Below are 15,443 nucleotides of genomic sequence, written 5' to 3'. Positions count from 1 at the left end.
TTATTATTATTAAATATTCTGGTCTCAGTTGTGACGTACCATGAGGCCTACCTATCTGGAACCAAGGATCTGACTTTGAACCGGTCAATAATCGCCCAAAAATAAAAACACAAATGCACAGATGAAAAACAGATGCGTTGACTTTTCAAGTAGGAAGATCGCGTCGCTGACAGAAAAAAAAAGGAACTAAAATATTTCTCTTAACAGCATTTTTTTTTAAAAAAAAATCTGTACGGAGATTTTATTTTATTTTAATATCAACGACATTTAAAACCCGGCGTTTTTCTACTGTATATATTTCTGAAGTACAGTTTCAGGAGCCATTATCACCTCTTTCCTGCCTCATTCTCCGGCAATATATATAGATTAGAATCGCATTCATGCTTTATCCCAAAGGTGTTTTTATTTTTCAAAAGGCAACGGGACTTGGGTTTTTCCTTGAAGAGGTTTCCCTTCTCATCCAAGTGGCTTTTTCAGTTCTGACTGAACGGTGGAGGATGGAAGGATTTATATTTCTTTGCAGTCGTCTGGTCGTTAGTACTCCCGCTGAGAGTCGTTGAGGCCGCTTGGAAGTTTATCTCTGACCTCAGGGTCACCTGAAGAGTGCAAATGGACTTTCTTGGAACTGCTGGATGTCCTGGTTCCGACAGATGTTACATCGGATGTTCTTGCTTTGACAATATACGAGGATGCAGACATTTTTTTTAATACACATTTTATTGGTTTTTTTAATTTTAACATCAAAGTGCTCAGGAAAACACCGTGGTGAAAGGGTGATCAATCATAGCAAAACAAGTCATATATATATAAAACTAAAATTAATACCTGAAAAAAAGAAAAAAAAATTCCCCCCTCTATTTCCTCACATGATATAACAAATTTAGTTTAATCTATTTCTTCTTAAAATTCAATCAATCCACGGAAGCATCCCTACTATTACATCTACATAAATCACTCCTGCTTTTAAGCTCCACTCATTTCAATTAAAATATTCCAATTAATCTTAAACAAACATATTAATAAAATTTTGGGGTATCCCTTCTACAACACACATAATATTCCAAGAATAACATTCTAATATTTTCACATATATTCCATCTCTTAATTTAATACATCATTAATTAATACCCTTTCTTCTCTTGTCATAGATCTCTCTAATTCTTCTGCTATTATAAAATAGTTTTCTATATAAACAGAGTAGAAAAAACACACACACACAAAAATCATTTCGGCCTGTTAAGTAAAATTTAACTCTCAATCAAATTAACTATCATATCTAAAACAAATATATTATTACACCAGTTATTATCTTACTGCTTTCATTTACTCAATTAGATTGTCAAATCAGTCCAAATTTCTGAAGCCTTTTTGACCCAATAATTAAGATTTTAAATCACATTTTAAAATCTAACTCTGGCTTTTTTTCTATACTAAGCTGGTTTCCATAATGTCGCATCTATGTCATCAAATCTCAGTATTTGAGTACTAATGTTTATCAACAAATCAATCTGATCAAAATTCTCTTCCCCTTCTTCCAGTATCATATAAACAATATAGTCCATTTTATTCCATATTATAATGTCAGCTTGGTTATCCAGGTTGTCATGACTTTCAATCGATCGGAGGATGCAGACATTTTCTATTTAACCTGTGTGTTACTTTTAGAGTTAGAATTATAATAATAATAATTTTTATTTTGCGGTCACAGACCAAAATACAAGTGCAACAACAGAAAACACAAGAAAAATATAGTTTTATCACAAACAATTAACACCAGAAGCCTTGGCTAAGGGGAATTACAAAGTTCTCCTCTGATAGTTACAGCTCTGAAAAGAAATTTAGAAACTTGAGAAGTAATATAGGAGGAGCCATCCCCTAGATCAGCGGTTCTCAACCTGTGGGTCAGGACCCCATTTGGGGTCGAACGACCATTTCACGGGGGTCGCCAAACAACGCAGTCCGCCATTTTTCCCCCCTTTTCCTTAGCTGTGCTACTCCCTTTTATTCTATTGGCTTTTGAAAGCCAATAGAATAGACTCTCTTGAATAGAGTCTAATTCTATTGGCTTTCCAAAGCCAATAGGAATGGTCCAGGCTGTCTCTGCCCTGCTGAGCCCGCCAAAAGCCCCATTCTGCGAACGGTGCTGCACCAGTTGAGTAGTCCTCGACTTACGACTGGTTGAGTAATCCTCGACTTACGACCGGTTGGGGGGTCGCGGCATTAAAAAGGTTGAGAACCACTGCCCTAGACAATATAAAACCAAATTACTAACATTAGAACCAGAGGGATCAATTCCAAGGAGAGGCAATAGTTTAATTCTGGCTGTATTATACATAGGGCAGTATAATAAGACATGCTCCATAGTTTCAACTTCAGCCCTATCACAGGGGCATAATCGCTCACTAAACGGGAGCCTCTTGAATCGCCCGTTGAGTAGTGCTGAGGGCAAGACGTTGAAATGGGCTAGGGAAAAGACTCTTCTATACTTGGGGATGGTTGTTGTTGTTGTTAATTGCGAAGTCGTGTCCGACCCATCGCGACCCCATGGACAACGTTCCTCCAGGTCTTCCTGTCCTCTACCATCTTCTGGAGTCCCTTTAAGTTCACACCTACTGCTTCAGTGACTCCATCCAGCCATCTCAATCTCCGTCGTCCCCTTCTTCTATTGCCCTCCATCTTTCCCAGCATTAGGCTCTTCTCCAGTGAGTCCTTCCTTCTCATTAGGTGGCCAAAAGACTTGAGTTTCCACTTCAGGATCTGGCCTTCTAAGGAGCAGTCAGGGTTGATCTCCTCAAGGACTGACCAGTTGGATCGCCTTGCAGTCCAGGGGACTCGCAGGAGTCTTCTCCAGCACCAGAGTTCAAAGACCTCCATTCTTTGGCGCTCAGCCTTTCTTAGGGTCCAACTTTCACAGCCATACATTGCAACTGGGAAAACCATGGCCTGGACTATATGCACTTTTGTTGGCAGGGTGATGTCTCTGCTTTTTAGTATGGTTAGAGTATAGAAATAAGAGGCCATCCTCAATCCGTAATTATTAGAATGGCTAAAGATCAAAGGGGAGCAGGTTTTATTGGCTCTGGCTCTTAAGTATTGCAAATCTATGTCCACAAGCCGTTGGAGTACCCTAAACTGGGCGTCCTTGAGACCATAATCTCCCAGAGCATCCCCCCGTAAAACCTAGCAAGTGGAGTTTCTTTAGAGTTAGAATTAGGGGGTGCTGGAGGGGAGGGGGAAGAATGTGCATGGGGATTAGCAATATCTCAGTAGAGTATTCTTCAAGGTTGGTTGTAATAAGAGGAGATAAGTAATGGCCGGTTATGGAACGGGAGGGAAAGTTCGCACTTCAAACTAATTGGAGAATGTGATTAATGACTGTTAAATGGAGGAGTGAATTATGCTTAGATACTATGTGTTTAGAGGAGGAGAATTCAGATTTTGGCTTCACCTATGTACGTGCCGAAGCTATGTTGCTCAATTAAAGATTCTTTAAGGTAAACAATGCCTCGAAGTTCTTTGAAGAGTTTCATCTTTCGGAACCATGACAGTTTACCGTAAAGAATCGTTATTCAAAATGACATGGCATCGGCACGTACATGGTCGAAGCCAAAATCTGAATTCCCCTCCCCTAAACACATAGTATCAAAGCACAATTCCCTCCTCCAATTAACAGTCATAAATCACATTCTCCCATTAGTTTGAAATGCAGACCTTCCCTCCAGTTCTATAAGCCGCCATTTCTTATCATCTCTCGTTTCAAACAACCTTGAAGAATACTCTACTGCGATGTTGTTGTGTCGAACTAATCCCCATACACATTCTTCCCCCTCCCTGCCCAGCATCATCTAATTCTAACTCTAAAAGTAACACACAGGTTAAAGAGAAAATGTCTGCATCTTCATGTATTGTCAAAGAAAGAACATCCGACATTAGCAGTGTTGACACTGAAAGGACTGTGTTGTAGGCAGGAGATAGGTGGTGTAGTAACACCTCCCCCTATTGAGAGAGGACTGGTCAATCTTAATGTAGATGGCCTCTTTGACCCCTCTTTCAAGCCAGCGGTCCTCTCTGTCGAAAATGTGGACTTTGATGTCTTCAAAAGAGTAGACTTTATCTTTCAAACACAGATGGACTGCAATCCACACTTGTTTGCACTCTTCAGGTGATCTTGAGGGCACAAGTGGCTTCCACAACTCTCAGAAAGAGTGCTAATGACCAGATGACTGCAAGAGATATACAGTAAATCCTTCCGTCCTCCACCGTTCAGTCAGAACTGAAGAAGCTTCTTGGATGAGAAGTGAAATGTCTTCAAGGAAAAAACAAAACCCAGTTGCCTTTTGAAAAAAAACATCTTTGGGACAACTGTGACCTGGATGACAGAGAATCTCCACAGACATTCATACTTTATGTTAAGTAGATTGATCATAAGAAAAAGGAATATTAAGTCAACAAGCCTGCAAATACCGTGCTGTTTTCCTCCACAACATGAAAAAAAAATGTATTTAAAACTATATTTACCCCCAAAGGAAGAAAACCTCAAAGTTATCTCCATCTCTGATGGAGAAAAAAAAATTGTTTCTACGAGGGCCATTCGGAAATAAACCTCCGTTTGGTTATCAATAACAGACACTGGCGGATACAGAACTTTTATTGTACACATTAGAAAATTACAACATGAAATGATTTTTCGACATAATCGCCAGTCAAATTGAGGCCCTTGTCGTAACGTCTTACAAGGTTTGAAATGCCTTAGTAGTCATCGCTCGGCGCCAAACCTGGGCTACAGGTGTGTGTGTGTGTGTGTGATCAAAAACATCACAACGGAACTGCTTCAAAAGTTCTTGGGTGTGTGGGCGAGCATAAGAAGAGAGTGGACAGCCATTTGTCCAAAATGGTATAGGATTTCCTGCCTGAGCAAGGGGTTGGACTAGATGACCTCCAAGGTCCCTTCCAACTTTACTATTATTATTATTGTCGTGAACCAACACCACACCGGAAATCAGCAGACCCCGACACTTGTTATGGAGAGCTCATCTGAGTTTTTGTAATGTTTCACAGTGGACATCTGAACTGATAGTCCAACCACGCTCCATGAACTTCACTAGCCATACTCCTTTGGCGTCTTCCCATTTGGCGGGATTTTCTATGGCACCCCTTCCGGTGTGGTGTTGGTTCACGATACAATGCTCTCCCACACACCGCTAGACACACCCAGGAACTTTTGAAGTGGTTCCATCGGGATGTTTTTGATCAACCCCCCCCCCTTTATTATTTTTACAAACAACACAAGGCAAGAAACACATCCTCCAATTTTCCCCACAGCAACCACCTTGTGAGGTAGATTGGGCTCAGAGAGACGGGCTGGCCCAAGGTCACGCAGCTGGCTTTTGTGGCGAAAGCGGGACTTGAACTAACAGTCTCCCGCTTTCTAGCCCAGTGCCTTAACCACTAGACCAGGGGTAGGCAACCTTGGCCCTTTTATGACTGGTGGACTTCAACTCCCAGAATTCCTGAACCAGCCACGCTGAGGGGAAAGGAAGAGGTTTCCAAGCTGAGCCAGGCTGGCTCAGGAATTCTGGGAGTTGAAGTCCACGAGTCATAAAAGAGCCAAGGTTGCCTACCCCTGGCCTAGGCCTAGGTCGCTTTATGACTCATGGACTTCAACTCCCACAATTCCTGAGCCAGCATGGCTCAGCTTGGAAACCTCTCCCTTTCCCCTCAGCGTGGCTGGTTCAGGAATTCTGGGAGTTGAAGTCCATGAGTCATAAAAGAGCCAAGGTTGCCTACCCCTGCACTAGACCAAACTGGGGCCATCTTTATGGTTTGGACAGATGAGAAAATACAGATATGCTGCTATTTTTCCCATGTGTATAAGGGGAAGAGTGGAATCCATCTCACCATCCTCCTTTTTGGTGGAGGTGGCTGCCTCTGCGAAAAATGCTGTCCTCGTACCTCCATTATCTCAGCCTTCTAGATTACAATCGCATGATAGCCTGCAGAGGAAGCAGCCAACTCATGGTGACAACTGCACTTCTCTTGTCAACATGGCTGCCTTCTGCTTGTAGGTTGCATTGTGGTCTCCTCAGAAAAGACTAAGGTGCAAGCCAACTGCATCCTCCATTCTGCAAAGAAAGTAGACATCTCCATGACCTGTAGATTTTGGATAAAACTCATTCCAGGCCTGCTGGTCAAGGAGACTTGGTATCTTTCATGGTTTTGAAAAGCTTAATTTAGGTCCACAACGATGGGACACCTTGACTTTGAGTATGGTTGAACCTACCACAACTATGCAGCATTTTTGTGGAGAAAAGTCTAACTTTCATTTGAATTAAGAACCATTCAGTTGGAACATGGCCTCTGTTTGAAAAAAGGATGAAAAGAAGATATCTTTATTCCATTTGAAATGGTGGACATTGCATTAAGAATGTATTATTCTTGACACCGCTTCCATTAATATTCAGAACTGAATTCAGAGGTACGTTGTTATCCAATGGCTTTGAAATTCATTGAATTTGGTACTTACAGTATTTTGACATGAAACTTTTCTCCTAGTACTCATTGTTTGTTTGGTACTCAACGCACAAGTTAGAACTTGTCAATGTTGGCTGCCTTGTGATTCACTACTTTATACCTTATGGGCAAAATTTGTTCAGTACTCATCATTTTTGGTATTCATTCTATCTCATGGAATCAATTAATGATGAATATTGAGGTACCACTCTACTTGATTGGACTAAGGCAGGGGTCTTCCAACTTGGCCCTTTTATGACTGGTGGACTTCAACTCACAGAATTCCTCAGACGGCCATTTTGATGAAACTGCGGGCTTGGATCCCGACCAGGGGTCTTCCAACTTGGCCCTTCATGACTGGTGGACTTCAACTCCCAGAATTCCTCAGCCAGTGCGCCTGGCTGAAGAATTCTGGGAGTTGAAGTCCACAGGTCATAAAAGGGCCTAGTTTGAAGACCCCTGGACTAATGGAACATTACATTAAAATATAGTAAACTGAGACGAAAAAAGAAAATGGTGATAGAAAAAAAAGAGAAAAGAAAAGAAGAGAATACATATAAAAAAATGGCTTCCAACTTTCCATACCTTCCAATCTTTCGGTAGTTATGTATAAAATTATAACCAAATTTCTTTAAGATGACTTTGTAATTCCCTCCTTTCCATAACCTGTTCTTTCTACTTTTTAAAATCATAACTCTCAAACGCCTTTTCTTTTTTATGCAAAAGATCCATAAATGGTTTCCAGTCATTGATGAATGTCAATAATCATCTTTCTCTAATCAAAGAAGTCAGTTTGGCCACCTCAACAAATTCTGTCAATTTCTGCAGCCATTGCTCCCTTCGTTTGTAGCTGAATCTTTCTATCTTTGTGCCTAGAATATATTTCCCCACAGTAATCATATACTAAAATAATCTTCCATGCCTTTTTTTTCCTAACCATATCTATCCATTTCTGCACCATCTAGAATTTTCTTAATTAAGTCTTCTTCAGTTGGTGTTTCATCATTTTTCCAATATTGAGCAAATGTCATTCTCACTGCTCTTAGTAAATGTAATATTAAATATACACATTCTTTGTCATAGTTTTCTGAAATTATACCTAAAAGAAATAGTTCCAGTTTATAGTCTACATGTTTTCCTAACATTTTCTCTAACCACATATGTATTTTTGACCAACTTTTTTTGCTTTAGGGCATGTCCACCAAAGGGGGGAATATGTGCCTGGCTTTTGGTCTACAATTGCTAGACATATTTTTAAACATTTTTGCTAGTGTTGCAGGTGGTAAATGCCATCTATAAAACATTTTATATGCATTTTCTTTGTAAGTAGCTGCCCTTGTTATTTTATAGTTTCTTTCCCACAGGTTTTGCCATTTTTCTAACTCTACATTGTGCCCAAAGTTTTTTGCCCAAGTTATCATTGTTTCTTTAACTTGTTCATCTTCCATCTTTAAATTTAACAGAAAACTACAGTTCCTTAATCAGTTTTTCCTCTGTTGACAATAGTATCCGGTCAAACACTGTCTGATCTTTATAAAAACCATATGTTTTGGCATCTTTCTCATATCTCATCTGCATTTACAGATACAGTTCAAATATTTTGAAATCTTTCTTAAGTATTAATAATAGTAGTAAAGTTGGAAGGGACCTTGGAGGTCATCTAGTCCAACTCCCTGCTCAGGCAGGAAACCCTACACCATTTCGGACAAATGGCTGTCCAGTCTCTTCTTAAAAACTTCCAGTGTTGGAGCATTTACTGCTTCTGGAGGCAAGCTGTTCCACTGATTAATTGTTCTCACTGTCAGGAAGTTTCTCCTTAGTTCTAGGTTGCTTCTCCCCTTGATTAGTTTCCACCCATTGCTTCTTGTCCTGCCTTCAGGCGCTTTGGAGAATAGCTTAATTCCCTCTTCTTTATGGCAGCCCCTGAGATATTGGAATACTGCTATCATGTCCCCCCTTGTCCTTCTCTTCGTTAAACTAAACATACCCAATTCTAGCAACCGTTCCTTATATGTTTTAGCCTCCAGTCCCCTAATCATCTTTGTTGCTCTTCTCTGTACTCTTTCTAGAGTCTCAACATCTTTTTTACATCGTGGTGACCAAAACTGGATGCAGTATTCCAAGTGTGGCCTTACCAAGGCATTGAAGAGTGGTATTAATACTTCACGTGATCTTGATTCTATCCCTCTGTTAATGCAGCCTAGCACTGTGTTGGCCTTTTTGGCAGCTGCAGCACACTGCTGGCTCATATTTAAGTGATTGTCTACTAGGACTCCGAGGTCCCTCTCACAGTTACTACTATTGAGCATGGTGCCACCTATGCTGTACGTGTGCATTTGGTTTTTCTTGCCTAAATGTAGAACCTTGCTTTTTTCACCAGTGAATTTCATTTTGTTAGTTAGTGCCCAGTGTTCAAGTCTGTCCAGATCCTTCTGTATCTGAATCCTGTCTTCTGGAGTGTTGGCTATTCCTGCCAGCTTGGTGTCATCTGCAAATTTGATGAGTTCCCCATCTATCCCTTCATCCAAATCGTTGATGACGATGTTGAAGAGTACTGGGCCCAGAACAGAGCCCTGGGGCACCCCACTACACACTTCCCTCCATATAGATGCAGTTCCATTGAGGACCACTCGCTGAGTACGGCCGGTCAGCCAGCTACGGATCCATCTGGTGGTGGTTCTGTCTACCCCACATTTTTCTATCTTGTCAAGTAGTAGGTTGTGATCTACTTTATCAAATGCCTTACTGAAGTCCAAGTAAATTATGTCCACAGCGTTCCTCTGATCCACTAATTTTGTCACTTGGTCAAAGAATGCAATAAGATTTGTCTGGCATGATCTATTTTTGACAAACCCATATTGGCTTTTAGTAATGACTTTGTTTTCCTCTAGGTGTTCGTTGATTCGTTGTTTGATTATCTTTTCCAGGATCTTCCCAGGTATTGAGGTCAGGCTGATAGGTCTGTAATTTCCTGGATCCATTTTTTTTTCTTTTTTGAGGATGGGAACTACATCAGCTCTTTTCCAGTCCTCTGGTAGTTCCCCTGTGTTCCAGGATCTTTGAAAAATATAGTTCAGTGGTTCCGATATCACATCTGCCAGTTCCTTGAGAACCTTGGGGTGTAATCCATCTGGTCCTGGCGATTTGAACTCATCTAGGCTGGACAGGTGCTCACTTAACCATTTTCTTGCCTATCTTAACTTGTGTTTCTATTTTGTTTTTTATGGCACTATTTTTGATAGGTTGGTCTGTTTTTTCCCTTTGTGTAAAGACAGATGCAAAAAACGAGTTAAATAGTTCTGCTTTCTCCCTGTTGCTTGTCACCTTCTTGCCACTTCCACCCACTAATGGACCAATCATTTCCTTCACTTTTTTCTTGTTTTTTACATGTTGAAAGAAGCTTTTTTTGTTATTTTTGACTTTGGTCGCAAGCCTTAGTTCATTTTGAGCCTTGGCTTTCTTCACTTCATCTTTGCAGGCTCGGGCTATTTGCTGATAAGTCTTAATTCCTTGTTATGGATAGGTGATTAACTGTAAAAATAGGTTAAGATACCCAACTTCCTATTCCCAAAATAGATAACCAAGGACACCTGTATAAGCTGAGGGTCAACTTAGTCTTTAAAGATGTTTTTCAGTGAAGTAGTTCCTCCTTCAAATAGATTTGTCTTCTCTAAGAAAACTAACAAAAAAAACCCCACATCTTTGGAAGCTTCTGTAAACCATCTTACATAAACAACAAATATCATTTTTTTTTTTACAAAAAAATCCCTTCCTAAATCAGTTAAGATGACTGACACTATCTGGCAAAATTTTGTTTGCACTAAATTCAAAGCCACTCTCAGAATAAATTACTAAGGCTTGCTCATTGTTTATATAGAGCAGTCATAACAGCTGTCTTCTTGCACAAAAGATTTAAACAGAACCTGTTTCTGTTCGGGTGGTGACCCACTTTGAATCCCCTGCCTCAAACATTACTGTATGCTTATATTTGCAAACTACCATTAAAGTAACCGTCATTGAAGGTGATTCTCTGGCTGATCTTGAAAAAAAGCTGAGCAGAGTCTGGTCTGGGAGAGCACCAAAAACTCACAAGGCTGAAGACTGGACTATAGAAAAGCTATGTATTTATCATCTACCTGTTCATATGAGTAGTAGTAGTAGTTGTTGTTAGTTGTGAAGTCGTAACCGACCCATTGCAACCCCATGGACCACGTTCTTCCAGGCCTTCCTGTCCTCTACCATCTTCTGGAGTCCATTGAAGCTCACGCCTACTGCTTCAGTGACTCCATCCAGCCACCTCCTTCTCTGTCATCCCCTTCTTCTCTTGCCCTCCATCTTTCCCAGCATCAGGCCCTTCTCCAGGGAGTCCTTCCTTCTCATTAGGGGGCCAAAGTCCTTGAGTTTCCACTTCAGGATCTGGCCTTCTAAAGAGCAGTCGGGGTTGATCTCCTCCAGGACTGACCGGTTGGATCGCCTTGCAGTCCAGGGGACTCGCAGGAGTCTTCTCCAGCACCAGAGTTCAGAGGCCTCCATTCTTTGGCGCTCAGCCTTTCTTATGGTCCAACTTTCACAATACATTGCAACTGGGAAAACCATGGCCTTGACTATACACACTTTTGTTGGCAGGGTGACGTCTCTGCTTTTTAGGATGCTGTTTAGATTTGCCATAGCTTTCTTCCCCAGGAGCAAGCGTCTTTTAATTTCTTGGCTGCAGTCCCCATCAGTGATGATCTTGGAGCCCAGGAAAATAAAATCTGTCACTACCTCCATTTCATATGAGTAGTAGGCAATGACAAATAATTTGCATTCTCATGCCAAAAAAATGCTATGATCATCTAGGCTGTTGTCTAACGAAGTCAATAGGATTGAACTTGACTTGAACAACTTTTTTTTTGGCTTGATTTCTTTTTTATAAAGTCTAGAAATAAAACACAACTAGTGAAACAACAGGTTTTAAACCCCGTATAAAATTAACTTCATGTATTAAAGAAGAGTGCCTGGAATACAAGGTGATAGGAGTTAGATAAAATGGTGCTATGCGCATTTTAAAACTTTTAAGCCTGTTCTCAACCTTCCATTCCAGAAATATTAGATTTTTTTTTAATGAGTTGAAATCATTATGGCATTAGCTGGCTAGAAATCATTTTTCCCCCCTCTCTTGTTTTTAGTAAATCTACCTGCAGTAGTAGAGAATGCTGATTAGAAAATGGAATTCAAAGTCTGTGTGTCTGAATTTTGTAATGTGTGATGCTTCCTTTACAAATATGCCAATAATCTGTTTCTTTATTCTAGACTCTGATAAAAAAAAAACCACTCTAAACACACTGCTTTTCTTTCACGATACACTCTTCCTCCCAGAATTATAATAAGCCTCCTGATATTTGATCAGTAATAGCAGATAACTTACATTTTATTTACTAACCAGATGGCTTGACAAAAATGAAGATGATGGACAGATTGTTCGAGAGCTGATTCCAGATGGGAGATCGTCTATGCTGGAAAGTGAGTTTGCTTTTCATTTGTGTTTTACTCCGTGAGAAACACATTTTTATCATTTCCATTGGCTGAATCACATCCCTGCCTAACAGATGCCAAAAAGACATTTCTATCCTGTTGAGTTCACCGCTGCTCAGTTTGTTTTAATTCATGATAAAATTCTTTCAGAGGTTTATTTATTTATTTTCTTATCTATGGGTGGAGTTCACATAGTTACTGTCATCATATTATATACCGACTGTATCGTCCAACATGCTTAATCAATGGGCTTAAAAAAAAATAGTGGCTGCATTCAAACCAGCTTGGTTAGTAATCTTCATCAGGGTCCAGTCCAAGCCGGGAATAAACAACATGGAGACTGCTTTAGAAAGAAGTCTGTAGTATATTCCCGGCTTGGACTGGACCCAGGGGGAAGACTACTAAGATTACTATGTCTGATTTAATGAAGAGAAGGACGAGGGGGGACACGAAAGCAGTCTTCCAGTATCTCAGGGGCTGCCCCAAAGAAGAGGGAGTCAAGCTGTTCTCCAGAGCCCCTGAAGACAGGACCAGAAGCAATGGATGGAAAATAATCAAGGAGAGAAGCAACCTAGAACTAAGGAGAAATTTCCTGACAGAACAGTTAACCAGTGGAACAACCTGCCTCCAGAAGTTGTGGGTGCTCCATCACTGGAGGTTTTTAAGAAGAGATTGGACAACCATTTGTCTGAAATGGTATAGGGTCTCTTCCTTGAGTAGAAGATTGGACTAGATGACCTCCAAGATCCCTTCCCAAACCTATTATTCTGAACCTGTATTAAGTATGTTGTCTCAGAGAGTGGTATATTTGTTTCCTGCTTTGATCTATATCTCACAGTCAGCCAAATGTTCAGACTGGATTTGGCATTTTTGTCTACCTTCCGAGTCCTTACCAAGGACCTGGGATAGGCAGGTGTGGATGTTTGATGGTATTACAGATCTCGTTGCAGGATGGAAGCAGTTCCTAGTCAGGCTGACTTTTGCAATTGACTAATAGTGAATTTGTCAATGCCAATGATGGTGTTCAAGTGGTGCTCCAGTTGTTTTGGGATTGCACCCAAGGCACCTATTACTATTGGTATACCCTTGCTTGCTTTTGCCACAATCTTTCTATTTCTATTTGTAGGTTTTTATATTTTGTTATCTTCTCCAGTTCTTTCCTGTCTCTTCTGCTGTCTCCAGGCACTGCCACGTCCACTATCCAGACTTTTTTGTCTTTCTTATCGAAAATTGTTAAGTCCATGGTGTTATGTGGCAGGTGCTTGTCTGTTTGAATTCTGAAATCTCAGAGCAGTTTTAACTTTGTCATTTTCTATGACTTTCTCTATTTTATGATCCCACCAGTTCTTGCTTACAGGCAAATGATATTTCTTGCAGATCTTCCAGTGCACCATTGTTGCTACTCTGTCATGCTGCTGCTTGTAGTCAGTCTGTGCGATCTTCTTGCAGCAGCTTACCAGGTGGTCCACTGTTTCTTCAGCTTCTTTGCATAGGCGGCACTTACTGTCTGTTGCTGTCTTCTCAATTTTGACTTTATATGCATTTGTCCTTAAGGCTTGGTATGTTGATAATGATGATGATGTCTCTTGTGTACAAATTATTAATGTATTCACAGATATCAGTTATCACATCAGTATAAAGACGGGAGATGTCCCAGGAGCCAGTTCAGATTCAAAGGTTTTGATCAAGCTGTACGGTGAAAAAGCAGACACCAAAAAGGAATTTCTTCTAGTTTCCGATAATGACTTAGGAAATTACTTTGAACGTAGCCGGATAGATATCTTTACTCTGGATACAATGGACATTGGGAAGGTAAGAAAGATCTGAAATTATGATGCAGACTAAGAACTGACTGCAGGTTTTTTTTAGTGAAAATGCTTTTAAGAGTTTTTGAAAAAAAAACCTGCACAGATATACTGTACTTCAATAGTAGTATGAATGGATGAAATTCAGTGAAATTCAATGGTGTGAAAAGTAACTTTCTACATTTAGGCAAGAAAAACCAAATGCACAGGTATAGAATAGGTGGTACCTGGCTCAATAGGAGTAACTGCTAGACCAGCGGTTCTCAACCTGTGGGGTTGGGACCCCATTTGGGGTCGAACGACCATTTCACGGGGGTCGCCAAACAACGCAGTCCACCATTTTTTCCACCTTTTCCTTAGCTGTGCTACTCCCTTTTATTCTATTGGCTTTTGAAAGCCAATAGAATAGACTCTCTTGAATAGAGTCTAATTCTATTGGCTTTCCAAAGCCAATAGGAAGTGTCCAGGCTGTCTCTGCCCTGCTGAGCCCGCCAAAAGTCCCAGTCTGCAAACGGTGCTGCACCAGTTGAGTAGTCCTCGACTTACGACCGGTTGAGTAGTCCTCGACTTACGACCGGTTGGGGGTCGCGGCATTAAAAAGATTGAGAACCACTATGCTAGAGGGATGTTGGAGTCCTAGTAGACAATCATTTAAACAATCACTTAAATACGAGCCAGCTGCGTGCTGCAGCTGCCCAAAACACCAGCGCAATCCTAAACTGCATTGACAGAAGGGATAGAATCAAGATCACGTGAAGTGTTAATACCACTTCTGGGCCCAGTGCTCTTCAACATCTTCATCAAGGATTTAGGTGATTTACAGACGACACCAAGCTGGCAGGAATAGCCAACACTCCAGAAGACAGGCTTAAGATATAGGAGGATTTAGACAGACTTGAACACTGGGTGCTATCTTACAAAATGAAATTCAATGGTGAAAAAAGTAAGGTTCTACATTTAGGCAAGAAAAACCAAATGCACAGGTATAGTATAGGGAGTACCTTGCTCAATAGTAATAACTGTGAGAGGGACCTTGGAATCCTAGTAGACAATCACCTAAATAGGAGCCAGCCGTGTGCTGCAGCTGCCAAAAAGGCTAACACAGTGCTAGGCTGCATTAACAGAGGGATAGAATCAAGATCATATGAAGTATTAATACCACTTTACAAGGCCTTGGTAAGGCCACACTTGGAATACGGCATCCAGTTTTGGTCACCACGATGTAAAAAAGATGTTGAGACTCTAGAAAGAGTGCAGAGAAGAGCAACAAAGATGATCAGGGGACTGGAGGATAAAACATATAAGGAACGGTTGCTAGAATTGGGGATGTCCAGTTTAACAAAGAGAAGGACCAGGGGGGACATGATAGCAGCCTTCCAATATCTCAGGGGCTGCCCCAAAGAAGAGGGAGTCAAGCTACTCTCCAAAGCACCTGAAGGCAGGACAAGAAGCAACGGATGGAAACTCATCAAGGAGAGAAGCAACCTAGAACTAAGGAGAAACTTCCTGACAGTCAGAACAATTAACCAGTGGAACCACCTGCCTCCAGAAGTTGTGAATGCTCCAACACTGGAAGTTTTTAAGAAGAGACTGGACAGCCATTTGTCTGAAATA

The 15,443-nt window shown here is 40.8% G+C and overlaps 1 protein-coding gene across 1 annotated transcript in view; it reads left to right on the top strand.

The window, feature by feature from the left end:
* Positions 1-15,443, top strand: part of LOC120299943 (lipoxygenase homology domain-containing protein 1-like) — a gene marked incomplete at its 5' end in the record, with an annotated part of 90,956 nt that overhangs the window by 58,947 nt on the left and 16,566 nt on the right. The window contains 2 exons of the mRNA XM_039325302.1: positions 11,936-12,012; positions 13,640-13,836. Of these exons, the coding sequence (XP_039181236.1) occupies positions 11,936-12,012; positions 13,640-13,836 (274 nt within the window). The remainder of the gene's footprint in view (positions 1-11,935; positions 12,013-13,639; positions 13,837-15,443) is intronic.

The sequence above is a fragment of the Crotalus tigris genome, unplaced genomic scaffold (genome assembly GCF_016545835.1).
Source record: "Crotalus tigris isolate CLP2741 ecotype Arizona unplaced genomic scaffold, ASM1654583v1 scf7180000024324.182252, whole genome shotgun sequence".
NCBI classification, from domain to species: Eukaryota; Metazoa; Chordata; class Lepidosauria; order Squamata; family Viperidae; genus Crotalus; species Crotalus tigris.
The sequence above is the reverse complement of the archived record's forward strand: the minus strand, read 5'-3'. Positions and strand labels throughout refer to the sequence as shown.